General features: G+C 49.0%; 1 protein-coding gene across 1 annotated transcript in view; it reads right to left on the reverse strand.

Annotated features, from left to right (window-relative positions):
* The window catches only part of LOC144733068 (zinc-binding protein A33-like), a 59,697-nt gene extending 45,619 nt beyond the window's left edge, over nt 1–14,078 (reverse strand). The window contains exons 1-4 of the mRNA XM_078614806.1: nt 13,424–14,078; nt 13,151–13,246; nt 9,261–9,494; nt 8,366–8,388 (exon numbers count right to left, since the gene is read on the reverse strand). Coding sequence (XP_078470932.1) covers nt 8,366–8,388; nt 9,261–9,494; nt 13,151–13,246; nt 13,424–13,981 — 911 coding nt within the window. The 5' untranslated portion in view covers nt 13,982–14,078. The remainder of the gene's footprint in view (nt 1–8,365; nt 8,389–9,260; nt 9,495–13,150; nt 13,247–13,423) is intronic.
* Nucleotides 14,079–19,274: the final 5,196 nt, after the last annotated feature.

Here is a 19,274-nt window from a genome sequence, read left to right on the forward strand (position 1 = left end):
ACCCCATTCCAACCAAAAGTGGCCTGGTCTCAGCTAGCTGATGAAAGTTGCAAGCGAGAATTTCATCATTGCTTGCAGCTGGGGTTGGCATCGTCCCCCACTCCACCTGATGTCGAGGGTAAATGGGCGAGGTTTAAGACTGTGACTCATGCAGCTGCAATGGCTGCTTTGGGTACGCGGTCCAGACCTCCCCAGAAACCCTGGCTGACAGAGGAGGTGTTCAGGTTAATTGAGAAAAAGCGACAGGCCCACTCTCATCGCCTACAGCATCCCACGTCGGAGAATGAGGAGGTTTACCGCAGCCTTCGCTCGGAGGTTCGGAGAGCCGTAAGACGCTGTAAGGATGGGTGGTGGTCGCGGGTTGCTGAGGAGATGGAGTCTGCCTCAGTGGCCCGCGATCACAAATCACTATTTAATTCCATCAAAAAAGTAACCTGCAGCGCCACACCTATTACCATCATTAGAGGAAAAAACGGTGATCCAATCTCCGACCCCCAGGAACAGGTTTGCAGATTTGCTGAGCATTTCTGCGAGGTCCTGGGGGAGGGAAAATCTCTCAGCCAGGAAAACATCATGGCACAAAGTGGGGATAACCCTGCTGAGGCTGCGGTGCCTCAAATATTGGAAGAGGTCACCCCCTGTGAGTGGCTGGCTGAGGTGCCAGCTGTTGAGGAAGTACTGAGGGCGATCCGGAGTCTGAGACCAGGGAAGGCACCGGGCAGAGATGATCTCCCAAGCGAAATGCTGAGGGAGGGTGGCGTTTGTGCACAGACTGCCCTATATGACATCATAACAACAGTCTGGACCACTGGACGGGTTCCGCAGGACTGGAAGGATGCCCTGGTGGTCCCCCTCTTTAAGAAGGGGGGCCGTACCGACTGTAACAACTACAGGGGCATCTCACTCCTCAGTGTGCCGGGTAAGGTCCTGGCAAGGATTATTCAACATCGCCTTGCTAGGCACGCTGAGGAGAGGCTTGCGGAGCCCCAATGCGGTTTCAGGAAAGGGCGGTCCTGCACAGATGCCATATTTTCTGTCCGTCTGCTCCAGCAGAGGTGTAGGGAATTTCAAAAAGACCTACATCTCTGCTTTATTGACCTGGTCAAGGCCTATGATACCATCAGTAGGACTGGGCTCTGGGTTGTTCTTCGTGCTTTCGGAGTCCCTGACCCTCTGCTCACGATCATTAAGGACCTTCATGATGGTGAGCGGGCCCGGGTAAAACTACGTGGCCGGGAGTCGGAGCCTTTCCCTGTACACCTTGGGGTGCGACAGGGATGTCCTCTGGCTCCCACATTATTTAACATCTATTTCGACTGCGTAGTTCGTGAAGCCTTCAAAAGCTGTACCGGGGGAATTACCATTTGGTACAGATATAATGGGAGGCTGATCGACGCCCGGGTGCGATCAAGGGATGGCTCCCTATTGGTCAACCACGTTATGTATGCCGATGATTTGGTAATAGCTGCTCATTCAGAAGAGGAGTTGGAGACGCTGCTGCTGAGACTGGAGTGTGCCACCAAGAGGTGGGGCCTTACCATCAGCCCCACCAAAACTAAGCACCTGCCTGGGTATTTTGTACCATCGGGCACTCCACCCCCACAACTCCCAATCGGTGATGGGGCAGTTGTGGAGAGAGTGGAGAGTTTCCCATACCTGGGCAGTGTGCTTATGACCGGCTCCAGTTTATCAGCAGAGGTCTCACTCCGAATCAGTCGAGCGGCAATATCTTTTCATCGGTTGCGTAACGCTGTGTGGAAGCTACCTGGTCTGTCGCTCCGCACGAAGCTTCAGGTCTTCTCGGCCACGGTCATTCCCTCCCTTCTCTACGCTTGCGAAACGTGGACCCCCCTAGTGGAGCATCTTCGCCGGTTGGAAACATTTAGGCTGGCCTGCCTACGATCCATCCTGGGTTTAACCAGGCTGGATTGTGTGAGGAGCTCACAAGTCCTTGAAAGATCTGGGCAAAGTCCCATCAGTGAGCTCCTCCGGCAGGCAAGGCTGCGTTGGCTGGGTCATGTAGCCCGCATGCCCAGCCACCGCATGCCTAAACAGCTTTTGTTCGGCCGGATCGAGGGGGCTAAACGGGCGCGGCACGGGCTAGAGAAGAGATGGAGTGATGTGGTACAGGAGGACGTGGAGCTGAGTGGACTTGCCGATGACTGGTACCAGCGGTGTCAAGATCGGCCTCAGTGGAGGAGGCTCGTGAAGGACGCTACTGGGCAGTTGGAGGCAGTCGCCCTCCAACAACAACGGAGGGCGGAGGAGCGACGCTCACAACAACGAGCGGAGCGCCGGGTGGCTAAAGCACAGCAAGTTGGCACAGTAGGGGGCACAGGTGGTGGATCAGCCAGTCATCTCGGTCATCTCGGTCAGTCGACCCGTGGCACCTGGGTCTGCCCCGTGACCTCCTGCCAGCGGGCGTTCGACACTTCACGTGGCCTCAGGGTGCACATGGCCTGGCACAAGCGTCGTGGTGACGTCACCGCCACTTAGTGGCGAATGGCGGTTGTTGTTGTTGCTTCCTGGAGGTTGTGAGTGGGGGAGGTGATATGACCCTGGTTCGCAGATTCCTCTCGCCCGTGCGGGTTGCAGCCGCGACTTTCTCCGCTGGGAGATGATGAGCTTTGGCTCGCGGAGAGGCTTGCCCGCTGGGTCCGTGCTGCGGCTCTTGGCGGCGCTTGTCGCAGCACCCGTACTGTGTGACTCTGACGGCGCGGTGCCGTTCTCCCCACTGCTGGATGACGAGTCGGTTCTCGTTGGTGCTGGTTGATCTGTGTGTGCGTATTAGACACACGGCGCATTCGATGGCGCTGTCCTCTTCCTCGCGGCGGTCGATCAGGCTTTCTCCACTGCTTCGTGCTCTCTGTTTTGCTCGCTTGGTCGTTTGGCGATTTCCGCCCTTTTCTCCAGGTTGCTCGCTCGTTGTCGCTCGTCACTCTCTCTTCTGCGTGCTTTCCTTTGTTCGTGCAGCTGCCAGCTTCATACGGGCACTCGCTGATGCCTCTCGTTCGGAAGGCTCTGACTCTCTCTCTCCACTGCTAAATGACGAGTCGGTTCTCTCACGAGAATGATAGCTGGAATCTCCGTCAGCTTCACTCGCAGCTCGGCGGCTCAGTGTGGCGATTCTTCTTAGGTGGTGCAGACCTCAGCTTGTCGATGCACGTTGGTACCCCGCGAACATCGTCATTCTGGATGACGGAAAAGCTTCTTCGTTGTCGGCGACGAGAAGAGATGTGGGGGCCCTGAGCCCTGGTGATCTGAGTTGAATGGATTTTGCCTCAGCTTATATCGAGAAAATCCACTCGGTTTTCCGAGTTGTTCAAGGGCCTGAACCATATAACTATTTGTTGTGTGTGGACACATCTGCGTCCGTGTGTCGTGTGTGTGTCCGTCCGTGTGTGTGTGTCGTGTGTGCTTCAAAGACCCAGCTGCCCGCAATAATTCTGGAAGGAGGGATGGGGGCTTCCTCGCGAACCGGCGTCACATGAGTCATCAAACTAAACCAGACCGACGATTCGAGTTCGCACCGAGGTGGCAAAATCATAATCCACGTTTTTGATTATGAATAATATTGGTCGCGAAAGCCTACGCGTTAAGCGAGCTCTAAAATCCCCTCCCCCGCTCTTGGCGTTTATCCTTTGTCTCACACCGCTTCGTTTGGTTTGGATGTTAAAACGACTCACTTTGCTGCTTAGTATTATTGTGATTTGATTGTAAGTAGCCGTGTTCACGGTATTTCCGTCGTGGTTTGATTTCTTTATGGGGAGATGTTATTTGCTCTTGTGCGCAAATCTTGCTGTCCGTGCTGCGGGGAGACAAAGACGGCTGTGCTCCGCCGTTAGAGCACACTGCGCGTGTGTTTTTTTTATAGAAGCATTTGCTTCCCTTTCTCGAGCCATCGCCCGCTCGCCACAAACTTTTATGGGGACATTTCCTGGCTTGTGCCTGCTCTGTGGCCGTTTCTCTCGGGAAGACAAAGACGGCTGTGAGCTGCTCGCTTTCCCTGGAGTGTTGCCTGTTGGTTAATTATGATAGACTTCTCCGCCCTTAACTTTCCTAGGAGATCCACTCTAATTTCGTACTTATTATTTGACTTCCTGTGATTATTTTATCTGATATCCCGGCTAGGGAATTAGATTTTTTGTTGTTTGCTTAGGAGCGACCCCGACTGCCATAATTATTATTTGATGCTTCGGCCCGGCGGCGTAGAAATTATTGAGGGTAAATAATGTCCGTATTTAATTAACAAATGATGAATCGCGACCCTGGTGCAGACTGTAGTCTGGTTTCCAATTGGAGCGAGGATAGATAATGTTTGCTTAATCTTCATGGTTAAGTTGGTAACTTCGTATAATATGGTTCCAAAACCCGTCTGTGCTTTCTTGTTGTCAATGCTATTTTTTTTGTTAAGAGTATAATTATATATGTTCTTCGTGGTGCCTGTCCTTGTGTCGTGGGGGGGCTTTTGGAAGTGTAGGTGTTACTTTAACACCTTCTTGCGACCCCCCCCTCCCCTTTTCTTTTGTGTGGAATTTATGACATTTGATGGCTGTCTCTTTCCTGCCTTCTGGCCTTTGAAGCGAGGTGTGCACGCTAGTTGGAAAACGGGTTTTGTTAATCTTTGTTCGCTCCCAAGTTGCCCCGTGTCTATTAAAAAAATATTATATATGTTGGCAGAATTATTCTTAATATTAATTTAAAAAAGGGGTATAGACACAACAAGGCTCAGGTCTCTCTGCACCCACAACACAGGGCACACAGTACAATGCATGCCCAGGTCTCTCTACACACAACACAGGGTACACAGAACAATACAGGCCCAGGTCTCTCTACACACTAAACAGAGCACACTGAACAGTGCGGGGCAAGGTCTCTCCATAATAACAATAGCCGACATTGGCCACTATGTGGTGATGTCCCCACGATGCCTGTGCCAGGCTGGGTGCACTTTGAGGCCACGTGAAGTATCCAAGACTCGCTGGCAGAAGGGCGCAGGACAGACCTAGCTGGTGCCATGGGTGACTAAGAGAACTGGCAGATAACCCCACCTGAGTCCTCGACTGTGCCGACTTGCTGTGTTTTATCCACCGGCGTTCTATTCGTTGTTGTGAGCGCCGATCCTCTGCTCTCCATTGTTGTTGGACTGCCGAGTAGCGTCCCTCATGATTCTCCTGCACAGAGGCCGATCTTAACACCACTGGAACCAGACACCGTTAATACCACTCATCTCCATATTCTCCTGTACCACATTAGTCCATCTCTTCTCTATCCTGTGCCACGCCCGTTTGGGCATGCGGTGGCTCAGCATACAACCTACATGCCCCAGCCAACGCAGCCTTGCCTTGAGGAGTTCACCGATGGGACTCTGCCCAGATCTTTCAAGGATTTGTGAGTTCCTCACATAATCCAGAATGGTTATACCCAGGATGCATCATCGTCAGGACAGCCTGAATGTTTCTAACTGGGGCAGGCATTCCATCAAAAAGGTCCATGCTTTACAAGTGTAATAAATGACTCCGTCAGGCGATGCTGGTCTCCGTTTGTCTTTTATTCAGGTTCTTCTCCGCACCCCCACTGGCCTCCTCTCGGACCAGAGTCGTTCCGCTCACGCTCCCTCTCGCGTGCCGTGCACGCTCTCTCTCTCTCGCGTGCTGCGCACGCTCCTCCGTTAGCTCCTCTATTCCCGCACTCCGCACACCGCTGGCCGACGGCCGACGGCGTGCAGAGGTCCTTCGGCCACGTGGCCGAAGACGCGGATCTTTCCTCACCACCCAACGTGGCTCAGCCTCTTAACTTCCCCGACTCTCCCGATCTCTTCCGGGCTCCCACTTATATACATTCCCCCCACGTGACCCTGACTCCCCCCTCCCGGATCGTCAGATCCGTCCTTCCCATACTACCCCGCTGGCTCCACACCCATTCACCTCGCCTCCCATTGGAGCCGAGGTGAACGGTGGCCCCTCCCACACGCCCCGCAGACCAGGCTCCGCCCCCCAATACCCCGGGCCGTGTGATTGGACCAGAGCCCAGCAACTACCCCATTTACACTCGCATTACACAAGCATAGAAAATGGAGGGCATGACCGTAGCCGAGAAGACCAGAAGCTTCGTATAGAGCGAAACACCAGTTAGATTACACACAGGGTTATGCAGCTGAAGAAAATATAAATGCCACCCGACTGATTAGGAGTGCTACCTTTGCTGTCAAAATGGAGCTGGTCATAAGCACACTGCTCAGGTATGGACACCTCTCCACTCTTTACACAAATGCCACCACATCTACGCCTCTATATGAGGAATGAAACAGTTAGACTTCTCCACAAATCTGGCTTTCGCCTAAAGAAGCTAGTTGTAATTACTGGCGAAACGTCATTCTCAGATTGTAAATATTGTCGCTTGGCTCTCCAACATACCGGTGTGCTGTACTAGTGACGAATTGGCATGTTCTGTTTACATGGCAACCCTTACTAGTTGGCTGTGTCAGGTGGTGGCGGGTTTAAATGACACATTTATATATTTAAGCGATCTAACCCAAAAAAAAACTGGAGGGAAAGTCTTGAGGCTTTCCGGGTTTTCAGAATGGCGATGACGTTGGCATCCCTTGTTTTGGATTATGCATGTCCTGTGCATGACGGTGAAGAGGTTTGCCAGCCATTGTTGTCCATATAGTCCCAGGTTATTTAGGAATGCAGGACAAAGGCCATCCATATCCTTGTGCCTTGTTGGACTTTGCAGTCCTAAAGGATGCTTCCACTTCAGCTGCAGTGTACGGCCTAATTAGATCTGTTGCATGTGGTAGTTGATGCATGGAGATGGTGAGTTGTTTCCAGACAGCTTATTTGATGAGATCGTCGATTGGTGCCTTTGAGCAGGTCAGCTTGTAGGAAGGCACTGGATTTGCTGCAATGTTTGGAGGTATGTGCTGTCTGTTTTGAGGCACCTAGGTTTAGGAGCTTCCAGGCTTTGCAGCTGGAGTGAGTGAAGTCCACGTTTGCCGTGATGTCTTCCCATCATTTTCGTTGTGCAAAGTTCAGGAACTCTGGCAGTGTGGTGCCCTTATCTCGGTCACCAGTTCTGATTAAGATAATAGGGTTTTCCCCTTTTTTCTTACAACAAAATAGGTGTTAAGGCGTCCTCTGGTCTAACACCGTTTGAAACGAGGCTCAAAAGAAAGCTGTCTCTGGTGTGGACCAATCAGTTTCAAGGACAATGCATATATTATCAGAGTATGTTTTTTGTTTGCATTCTGACCACAAGCATTGTGGTTAATGCAGACATGATTCCTTGTTAAAGGTTTCAGTTTTGTGTTTTAACATCTTAACACCTGTTTTGTTATTATAAAAAAGGGGAAAACCCTATTATCATATTTTGGGACTGACAAAGGAGGTCCCATGATGTAGTTCTGATTAACTCTTTCAAGAATTGCTCTGGTTTTGGTTGCCAACATGCAATATAGCTTTTCCGATGCCCTATCAGGATTTTTTCCTCTCGCATATGTCTTAATTGTTTTCAATATATTGAAATTCCCAAGCTTTGGCTGCAGGTTATTCAAAACACCTTCGGTTTATTGTTCATAGCCCGGGCTTCAGTTGGCTTTCAATGCAGCCGTCGTGTTGAGGTTATGACTGGTATCAGTTGTCCACTGATCGTGATTGCTGGCCCGTGTTGGCTCTTCTGAAAATTGCCAATAATTGTTTGTGAAACAATGAGTGGAGCTGACAAGAAGCATAATTCGGGGTTTTTGTTCTTTATCCATCGTGCTGAGTGAATCCTGCCAGGTTGTTTAGGGTCACACGAAAGGAAAGTGTCTTGTGCCGATGAGCATTTCTTGACTCTCCGGCTTAATCATTTCCTGAGTGTGGTGGCTGTTGAAGTCACCCCACATCGATAGCCGGGTGAGTGGTTGCTGGCAGAGGTGGTGATGGCCATTTCGTATTTCAGGGGCTGATATACATTGATGACCGTCGCATTACCAATTGGGTGGTAGATGGCAGAAACAAGGGTGCTTCCAAATGTTCAGTTTTGTGTGTTTAGTTTGTCGTCTTTCCCACGCACCTACAATTAAAGGTTTCAGTTTTGCACGGTTGGTTACATACGGTGCGAAAGAAGATCAACATACATACACATTCTGTAATTTTTCATCCGTGTGCTGGCATGAACGTTCATCTCCCGTGAGGTGATGACGTCAATTATCTTTACCCATCTCCCACCCGTAGATTCTAACATAGTATAGTGAGATTTATAGTTTCACTGCATACACAGCACAGGATACGCAGAATAGTCAATGTCCAGGTATCTCTACAGTCTACACACAGCATGAGATACAAAGACTAATGAGGGTCCACGTCTCTCTGGTACTGACCTGAGTTCCTCGTACTTGGGATCCTGAAAGACACAATTGTGCAACTCATGTCAATAAAAATATTCACTCCATCACCAACATCTCCTCCTCTTCTTCCACACACTCATTTCCTGTTGTCAGGATAGATTGACATCACGATACGGGATAACAATATCTGACTATTGAATAGGGTGTCCTGCACTGGATAGGCTTTTTGGGCGTCAACATCATTTCTTGTTTTCTTCTGTATGTTAATACACCTGCAGTGTTAATCAGGGTTGTCCCTGCAAACTCTGCAAAGAGTGATAATAAACATGCTACTACTGGGCCATAACACATGAATCTTCTAGCTCAGTAATAACGTTTTGAATGAAAAGGAAACACAACAACATGTTATAGTTATATCAAGTTCAGAATAATGTGGTGGCTGGCTAGGTCATAGGTCAGAGCGCCGACCTCCTACTACTGGGTTTATGAGTTTGAATCTAAGTTTTAGGCGCCGGTAATGATCAAGGAAGCCCTTCCAGGGTCTCAACCCCTTTTTTCAGTCTCGCATTGGGAAGTTTGGCCATTTGCATTGTAAGAGGAGGAAATTGCACGTGGGTGTAAATTAATTATAAACGGAAACCCCAATATACGTGAGAGATAGCACTTAAGCGTGTAAACAGGTAGATTCACAAACCAACTTTCTTTACTGTAATCCCCGGGTAACTTTGCAGATCGCTGGGTTTTGGAGTTTCACACGTCTGCTTAATCAACCAATCCTTACTTCCATGATTTGAGGATCTGCTAAAGCAAGGGAATGTCTTCTATCTGGGTACTTAATTTTCCTCTCACATTGATAAACACCCAAATGGATTGGTCTAACATTCCACTTGGGTTACGTGAAGTTATGGAAGCAGAGACGTCTCGTCACCTGCAGGAAGGTGAGTGGGTCCTTCACTGCGAGGGCCGCTAGCAGCTCGTTGATCTCCAGCTCCAGGCCGCGTGCTCTGTTCTCATAGAGAGCGATGTTCGCCTGGATGCGGGACAGCACGGAGCGGCCCTCCTCGTCCACATGCTCCAGCGCCTCCCTCTCCTCCTTATTCAGCTGCTGCCTCTTCCGCTCAAACTCTTGGCTGATCCTCGCTTTCATCCCACGTAGAGACTCCTATGCAGAAGGGGACAATCATCAGTTGTTGAATCACTCACATGCTTCTGTATGTGTCTGGCTGTACCTATATGTGTCTGTGTGTCTATCTGTAATTCCACATGTCTGTCTCGATATCTAAATGTCTCTCTCTGTGTCATGAACATAATGCACTCGTATGTTCTCCAGGTTGTATTTGGTTAACTGTGTGTAGTGAGGTATAGCTGAGGAGGCTCGTGAAGGATGCTACTGGGCAGTTGTAGTCGGTCGCCCTCCAGCAACAATGGAGGACAGTGGAGCGACACTTACAACAATGAGTGGAGCGCCGGGCAGCAAAAATATAGCAAGTTGGCACAGTAGGGGGTACAGATGGTGCATCTACCAGTCATCTCAGTCAGCCATCCCATGGCACCTGGGTGTTTCCCGAGACCTGTCAGCGAGCCTCCGACACTTCACGTGGCCTCAAAGTGCACCTGGCCTGGTACAGGTGCCCTGGTGTCATCACTGTCACTTAGTGGCAAATGGCGGCTATTGGTATAGCTGACTCGTCAGATGCGTGTATTGGCCAGTGCTGGCTACAGGCTCATTAATATGTGAATGCATTTAGAGTAGGCTAGGTATAAACGTATCTATAGGACCTTTTTGCCAGTATCAAAAGAATGAAAAATAATAACAACTTTGACCCTTTCTGTCAATTAAACAGGTGTCAGGATGTTCAAACACCAAATAGATCCCTTTTATAATGCATCAAGTTTGTATTAGCCACACATTCTTGTGACAACCCATTCATGCAAACAAATATGCTCTGATAATTATATATGCAAAGTTATTTTCACATTTTGGTGTTCTCTGGTCTAACACTGGTGAGACAAGGTCAGAAAAGAAGGCTGTCTCTGGTGTAGGACAATCAGTTTCAAAGACAAAGCCATATATTATAACATTATCAGAGCATGTTTGTTCGCATGTTTTGCCACAAGTATGTGTGGTTATTGCTAAATTGATGCCTTGTGAGAGGAAAACGAGCTGGTCCATTGTTTTACGACCATGACGGAATCCATATTGTTCCTCCTGAATATGAGGCTCGACTACCTGGCTGGAGCCTTATCTCCAGCACTCAGGCAAAAACTTTACTTGTCAAGCTGAAGAGTGTGATTCCTCTGTAGTTGGAGCAGACCCTCTGGTCCCCTTTTTTAAAAATGGGAACCTCCCATGCCTGGGCTTTTGCTTCAGGGACTGCAACAGCTGCTGCCCTCTTGGCAAGCCGGTACCTCTCATTACAATTGGGAAAACTTTTTCTGGGCATAGCTCAGAAAGCCTCTTTATTCAACTTGGATGCTTCCCTCACCACTGGTATTCACCAGTGGATCCAGTGGATTCAAGTGTTCCCACCAGGACAGGCATCAACTGCCTTCAGGCTACAGCTTTTCGCAGCTGCATCCACAATCGAGGTCCTGAACATTGTCCACTCGGACTCAATTTCCACGACCTCCCCTGGGGTGCAGGAGAAGTTTCCCAGAGGTGGAAGTTGAAATCTCTTTGCACTGGGTCTTCTGCCAGACGTTCCCAGAAAACCCGCACTATTCATTTGGGCCTTCCATGTCGTTGCCCCAAGTGTCGGATCCCACTTACTACCTAGTGGTGATCAGTTGACACATCTGCCCTTCTCTTCATCCGAGTATCCAGAACATACGGCCTTAGGTCCGATGATACAACTATGAAGTCAATCATTGACCTTCGGCCCAAGGTTCTGTGGTACTAAGTACACTTATGAGCATCCTTGTGTTCGAACATGGTGTTTGTTATTGAAATTCCGTGATTAGCACAGAATTCCAATAACATCCCACAGTCAGGTTCAGATCAGGAAGGGGCATTCCTCCCAATCATGCCTCTCCAGGTATTTCCATCGTTTCCCAAGTGACCATTGAAGTCGGCCCCGTAAGACGATGGTGTTGGTAGGCAGTACTGTCGAGCACTGCACTCACCGTTTCCAAGAGAGCCGAATACTCTGAACTCCTATTTGATGCATAAGCACAGACAACAGTCAGAGTTGTCCTTTATGAGACCCGAAGTCTCAATGAGGCGACCCTCTCCTCCACTGGGACAAACTCCAACTGAAGAGCACCCAGCCGGGGGTTTGTGAGTATCCCCACACTCACCAGGGGTTACTCCAAAATAGGAAAGACACCACCCCCGATCAAGAATTTTGGTTCCAATGCCAATGCTGTGTGTGGAGGTGAGACCGACTCTCTCGTTGGTACCTTTCCACCTCCTCCACCAGCTCTGGCTCCTTCTCCCCGAGTGACGTGATATTCCACGCCCCAATAGCAAGTGTCCATTGCCAAGGTCCAGCCTGTCTGAGACCATCCCTCTCCCCGTATTACTGACATGACACCTGCCCCTCACCCTTCGTCTTGCCAATGGTGGGCCCACAGGTCGGGGTCATATTGCCATTTGGGCTGGATCCCACCGGGTTACGTGGGTCACCCAGCCACCAGGTGCTTGCCAGCGAACACCACCCCCAAGACTGGCTCCATGGGTGTCTCGGTATTCCTTGTCTGAACTAGGTTCTCTGATTTTATTTATTTTTAAATAATTCATGAGCGCCTTTGTGTTTAGACGATTTACCTTCTAACAAAATCTGGCATGTCTCGCACCCCAACGAAGGGCAGCTCACACCTCCATGGAGTGTGTGCACCCCAAGTTAAGAACCACTCATCTAGATGATTTACAAGTACTTTGCTCCAGTGGTTTCCTAATATCAGAAGGAAGAGCGTTCTAATCGGCCACAAAATAAAGTGCAACAGTTTAACACCTAAGTTTTCGTGACCAATATCATCCATAATAAAGGTTTCTGGGGTTAGATCGCGTAAATATAAATGTGTCATTAAACTCGCCACCACCCGACACAGATAATTAGTAAGCTTTGTTACGTAATTAGAAGATGCCAATCCATTACAAGTAAAGCACACCGGTGTGCTGGAAAGCAAGTCCACAACATTTACAATCTGAGTACAACGTTTCGCCAATAATTACAACTAGCTTCATCAGGTAACAGCCAGATTTGTGAAGAAATCCTGTTTCGTTCCTTAAATACAGGGGTAGATATGATGACGACACTAGTGAGCCCTTCTTGTGTGATGGGGGGGGGGGGTTAATGAATGCATATAAAATGCAATGAGTATCCAATTCCGATTGGGTTATTCATATGGTAATCAACGTACATTATGCATGCACATTTTGCATGTACATTACATGAATTGCACTAATGCTTCGAACCAGTAAAAGGCTCGAGATGGTGATGGCATGTGGCGTTGACTGACGCGTTGACCTCTAAATATTGTGTCAATACCCTATTCACAACGTTTCATTGTTAGAACAAGGAAACCGTTTTAATGGACGGCCTTTAGAATGTTGGATCGGGTTGCGTTTAGATGGTCGCATTCAGATTGGGGGGTGTTGTTGTTTCTCTTGCAATTAGGTGTTTATTTAAATGTAGGGTTGATGCATATAGCATCGCACGAGACTATCCCTTAAGGTCGGTGAGAGTGGGAAATAGACCGACTGAACCTTTAGAAGCATATCACTTCTGGTTTGTTGTGCCCTCAATGTCGTTCGGAGAAAATGCGACAATGTGCGAGTCCACTCTGGCATACTTGTCACTGTGTTTCGAACTATACCTGCATGTGCTTGTACGTTTCCTTGAGCTGCTGTGTCTGTGACACTGCCGACCCTTTATTCTTCTCTCTTTCCATCTTCTTGAGCCTCAGCTCCTCCTGTGTGAGGCAGGTGAACGTGCAGTGCTTAACATTCACTTTATCATCACCATCGTCATCATCAATTATATTGAAATCCATATAATAAAAAAACAGACTTTTCAAAGTAACAATGCAGAGACACAAGCTGTAGTAACTCGAGAGGAGGGTGGATTACAGCAGTAAATGATTTCTCACCTGTTTAGCATGTTGAGCTTTTGTCACCGTGATGACCTTGTGTCCTGTGTGGTCTCCTGCAACAGTGCAGACCATACAAACCAGGCTCCCATCCTGTTCACAGTAAAATTGGAGATGCTCCTTGTGTTCCGCACATTTTCGTTCTTCTAGGTTCAAAATGGGAGCCACCAGGACATGGTCCTTCAACTTGGGGTTAATCATGTGAGGCTTCAGGTGGGACTCACACAGGGACATCTCACACCTGAGGCAGGTCTTCACTGCAGGAGTCTCCCCATCACCACAGCCGTCACAGAAGACAACTCCGGCCATCCTCTTTCCAACTCTGAGCTGGTCCACCAGGTTGGCGACCGCCACGTTCCTCTTCATCTGGGGCCGCTCAGGGAAGGCCGCTCGGCACTGCGGGCAGCTGAAGCTGCTCGCTCTCTCCCAGACATCGTCCAGACACCGGAGGCAGAACGAGTGTCCGCAGCTCAGCGTGGAGGGGCAGTCAAACGTGCCCAGGCAGATGGGGCAGCTCAGCTCACTGTCGACACAATCACTGGGAGACGCGCTCGCCATGGCCCATGGCTTCACTCGGACTCAGTCGCTCGCCGCGGCTCACAGAGGAGCTATCGCAGCAGCAGCTGCTCACACAGCGGAGACGAACAAGGAAATGAACTGACTTCACCTGCAGTGAAGTTATAAATACCTCGAGACACGCCCTGGAATGTTCCACACGGCGGCTGGGCTCACCTGTGTAGACGTGGCGTTACAGTCACGCACTGTGTAATAGCTAAAACGTATTTTTGTGTGTAGTTTGTTGTCCTTCCCCTGCACTTCCAATTAGCACGGTTGGCTACGTGCAGTGTGGAAGAAGTCCAACAAACATACATAGCTTTGACCGATCTCAATTGATATATTTGTAAAAACAAAACCCAGCAGCAGCAACCCGGGACACCGCTATAATGGTTTGTCCCACAGGCTGATTGACCGGCTCGGGTCAGGCTGTGTGCATTGCACAATGGAACCGCACCTTGTACAAACATTCTGATGTAAAGGTTAACTTGTTTTTTTCCATCTGTGTCTTTATCCATTTTTTTCTTGCAAGGCCTTTTTTAAGGTTCGCAGTCTGTAATCGTCTTCCACCTTTATCAACTAATATTTTAACTACTTGCTTCATGCGACCTCTGTTCATCTGTCAATATATATTTTAGTTTTTTTATTCCAACCACACCGTTTTATTCTGGGTGGACGGTGGTTGTATGTATGTTGAACTTCTTTCACACCGTACGTAGTCAACCATGCTAATCGGAGGTGTGTGGGTGAGTGTGTGGGTGAGTGGTTGGGTGAGTATGTATGTTGAAATTATTTCGCAGTGTACATAGCCACTCGTGCTAATCGAAGGTACGAGCGAGTGAGTGGGTGGTGGTGCAGATTGAGTGAGCGAGTGGAGTGGTTATTTGGTGAGAGGGGAAACAGATGGGCAGGGGGATGGTGTGAAGGGTGGGCGAGCGGGCGGTGTGGGAGGGCTGGAGGAAGGGGGGCTGGGAGGGCGTGCGGTTGACTGGCTGGGTCCCTGGGTGGGTGGCCTCACGCATTACCACAGCGAACAGCCTCTGGCTAAGCAAACATCGGCGTTCGTCTAAGCTCAATATCGGTATGACTATCACTGTACATTTTCCTAATATGCATAAAAAAATCTTGCTCATCGTTTAAAATCATCATCACGTAAACAAGTCTTCATCACCTATTATTGTCAAATGTTGACATTTTAAATTTTGGACTCGCTGAGTTTGGCAGATTCTATAAAAAAAATATGAATATAAATTTCACAAGGTAAGGTCCACTGAGCTACGTAGCTCTTTTTCCCAAAGGTGACCTGGCCACAAATGAAAGCCCAGCGAAGTGGCTTTTCCCGTGGACATTTTCACAGCCAAAAACTCAAAACGCGCGATGTGGATTCTAAATGTCGAGGGGAAAGCAGAGGGAGCAGAGAAAAATCCACAGGACCACGGCGAGAGAGACATGCAAACTCCAAATATACAGCAGCAGGCATCAGGGTCGGGATCAAACCCACGACCGCATGTATACCAGGCGAGGTAGTTAACATCTCCTAGCCACCGTGATGATGAGAGAGAGACATGCAGACTCCAAATATACAGCAGGCGTCGGGGTCGGGATCGAACCCACGACCTCTTGTGTACCAGGCGAGGTAGTTAACATCTCCTAGCCACCGTGATGATGATGAGAGAGAGACATGCAGACTCCAAATATACAGCAGGCATCAGGGTCGGGATCGAACCCACGACCTCTTGTGTACCAGGCGAGGTAGTTAACATCTCCTAGCCACCGTGATGATGATGAGAGAGAGACATGCAGACTCCAAATATACAGCAGGCATCAGGGTCGGGATCGAACCCACGACCTCTTGTGTACCAGGCGAGGTAGTTAACATCTCCGAGACACCGGGATGATGATGAGAGAGAGAGACACGCAGACTACAAATATACAGTAGGCATCAGGGTCGGGATCGAACCCGCGACCTGCTGTATACCGGGCGAGGTAGTTAACATCTCAGATCCACTGCAGCTAGATGTAAAACAATAATCACAGAGCAGCCACGATGAACAAGCAAACAACCTGACTTCACCTGCAGTTAAATTATAAACACCACGAGACGCGCCCTGGAATGTTCCCTGCGGCAGCCCTGCTCACCTGTGTAGACGTGGCGTTACATTCACACACAATGTGTCAGGGAGTAAGAGTCGCAATTGATATATTCATACAAAACCCCATGGTAACCATGAACACGGTGATGGTTTGTCCCACAGACAGGTTACACCAGATAGGGTGAGGCTGGGTTTTTTCAGCGTAAACTGCACGTTGTTATAGGTAGGCTTTCGCGAGCAATATTATCCTTAATATTTATTTTCATTTTGGGTTAGATCGCGTAAATATAAAAGTGTTGTTTAACCCGCCTCTACCTGACACAGCCAATGAATTACGGTTTGTCACTTAAACAGAACATTCAGATTAGTTACTATAGCACACCGGTTGTGTGTTGGAGAGTAAACCCACAGCATTTACCTTTTGACAATTCTGGCTATTGCCTGATGAAGCTGGTTGTAATCACCAGCAATACGTCATACTCGAATTGTCATCGTTGTGGATTTACTCTCCAATACACCACCGGTGTGCTGAAGTCGTAACTAATTGGCACTTTTTATTTAAGTGACAAACCTTACTGATTGGCTGTGTCAGGTGGTGGCAGCTTTAACGACACATTTATAATCACGTAGTCTAACCCTAAAAATTATACTCGTCGCAGTCATTACCATTTATTTGTTCAGCATCTGTGTTTTAGAATTTTTAATTTGGAATTGTTTCAAATCTACAGCAACTTAATGTGTTCAATCTGTGCCTCGTGATTTCTGATGGTCATTTGTAAAATAAGATTTTTTTCTTGGGATGCGGTTTTAGTCCTGGTGGTTGGCGATCGGCAGGATGGGTGAGTCGGTGGGCAGGTAAAAAGGTTGAGCAGGTAAAAAGGTTGAGCAGGTGGGCGGGTGGGGAGATGGGTTGGTGTGTGAATTGATGGGCAGGTGATTGGATGGGCACCTATGCAGGTGTAATAAATCCGCTCCAGACGAGATCGTGTCTTTTCTTTATTCGTTCCTCATTCACAGCTCCCTCACATGCTGGGTTCCTCTTTTCCCGTTAGTCCGTTCCCCGAGCGTGGCGTCCGCTCGCTGCCTCGCTTCCCCACACCGCTGGTTGACGGTGTGTGTCGGAGACAGCCTCCGGCCCGCCACGTGGTCGCTGGCGTGCCGGTGACACAGACGTGGTTCCTCCTCAGCCCCTCTCCACACTGACGCGGAGTTGTCTCTCTCCACCCCTTATAACACCTGGCCCACGTGATACCATGCAGCCAATCATCAGCCTCGCCCCCTGGAACCTTCCAGATGTTGCTATGCAGCCACAGGCCACTCCCCTGGCTCGACGTCCCATTGGCTGCGGGCTGTGGCTGGCAGAGCCTATCAGTATGGCCCAGTTACCCCCCAGGTGCATCTCTTCATATTATACAGGTATGAGATGAGTGTGGGCTGCCTGGGAGATGTGAGGGGGGGAGGTCTCTGTAGATGGCTAAGTGGGTCGTGGGTTAGGGAGTGGCAGATGACCGGGTGAGAGGGTGTTGGGTGCAGATGAGTGGGTGTTGGTTGTAATTTTTTCATCATGCTCTTAGGTTTTTTTCGGTAAAGTCACGTAGGTAAAAATAAATAATAAAAATAAAAGAAATAATAATAGAAATAAAATTAAAAATCACGACGTTTCGGAGGCAACACAAGTCTCCGTCATCAGGTGGGACCGTCACAGCTAAATTTACTGTATCAAGTGAGGAATTTTGCCTCATCGTGATTTATAATTTTATTGCTATTATTATTTCTATCATTTTATTTTTTATTATTTATTTTTACCTACGTGACTTTACCGAAAAAAATAAACCTAAGAGTATGAATCCTTGCAGTCACGAAAGCTTATAATCTAGAATATTTCATCATGGTTATTATTATTATTTTATCCACTTCATCATCATCCATCTACCTACTCACATGAATGGCTGCTTAGCCCTCAAGTTCAAGTTCATTTATTAGGTACAAGCCCTGTGAGCCATTCGGCTCTTGAATCGGGTGCAACCGCAACAAACAAAAAACAAAAACATGAACGAAAAACATCTTAAAGTGAATATGTGACTAAGTGCAAACAGAAAATCCAAGAAAAGAAAGCAAAATATTGCAGAAAAAAACACCGTGTACATCAACGCTGTGTGCAAAAATCCCAGTGGGATGCAAGTCAAACAACAACAACAACCACAAGACAACTTAGATTAAGGCCATCAGTCTAACTCTGTACTACAACAAACAAACATGGCTAAACCAATACACTTTTCACCAAAATAAAGCCATGAAAGCAATGAAAAAGCAATCATAGGAACTGTGACGGAATTTTCACAATAAATGTCATAAACAACATGTACTACCAAAACCCTGCAGCCATAGCTGGCTGCATGTGTAATGTAGTAACTCGGCGGGAGACGACTTCACGGGTAACACACTCTTTATTTTATCAAACTCGTTCACAGGTGACTAACACCTACTTTGTATCTCGGGTGACAAACACCCACTTAGTACCTCGGGTGACAAACACCCACTTAGTATCTCGGGTGACAAACACCCACTTAGCTACTTGGCGACTAACGCCCACTGAGCTACTCGGATGACCAACATCCACTTAGTATCTCGGGTGACAAACACCCACTTAGCTACTCGGCGACTAACGCCACTGAGCTACTCGGATGACCAACATCCACTTAGCTACTCGGCGACTAACGCCCCTGAGCTACTCGGGACACTCCCTGCCCGGGGTATCCGTCTCGACTGTGGGTCCCCAGCCCGACCCACGGGGGCGTCGGACCCCGGGTCCCACAGCCTCGCCTCCGAGCCACACAGGGCCCCGGTCCCCACAAGGACGGCGGGACTAGGGGTCTCGTGGCACTAGGTCTTCAGCTCCGTCTTCGGGTCTTCAACTGGGTAACTCTCCCCGAGTGCTCTCGCGCGTCCCCCTTTATACCCCACCTGCGGACGTCGTTGCGAGCACCCACTTATTCGACCAATCGCCGGGCGCTGGCTACGATCCTCTTTTCCCACATCTCATCGTGCCTCACCACTCACGCCGCGCCGCCCCGTCATGTCACTCCCGGCGCGCGCGTCCACACCACGCCCACAACGCGTGCCCAACCCCGCACCCCGCGCCGCCCCGTGATCCATCACTGTCACAGTCGGCGCACGTCAATACCACCACTACATCACCCCCT

The sequence above is a fragment of the Lampetra planeri genome, chromosome 45 (genome assembly GCF_965212315.1).
Source record: "Lampetra planeri chromosome 45, kcLamPlan1.2.h2, whole genome shotgun sequence".
Taxonomy (NCBI): domain Eukaryota; kingdom Metazoa; phylum Chordata; class Hyperoartia; order Petromyzontiformes; family Petromyzontidae; genus Lampetra; species Lampetra planeri.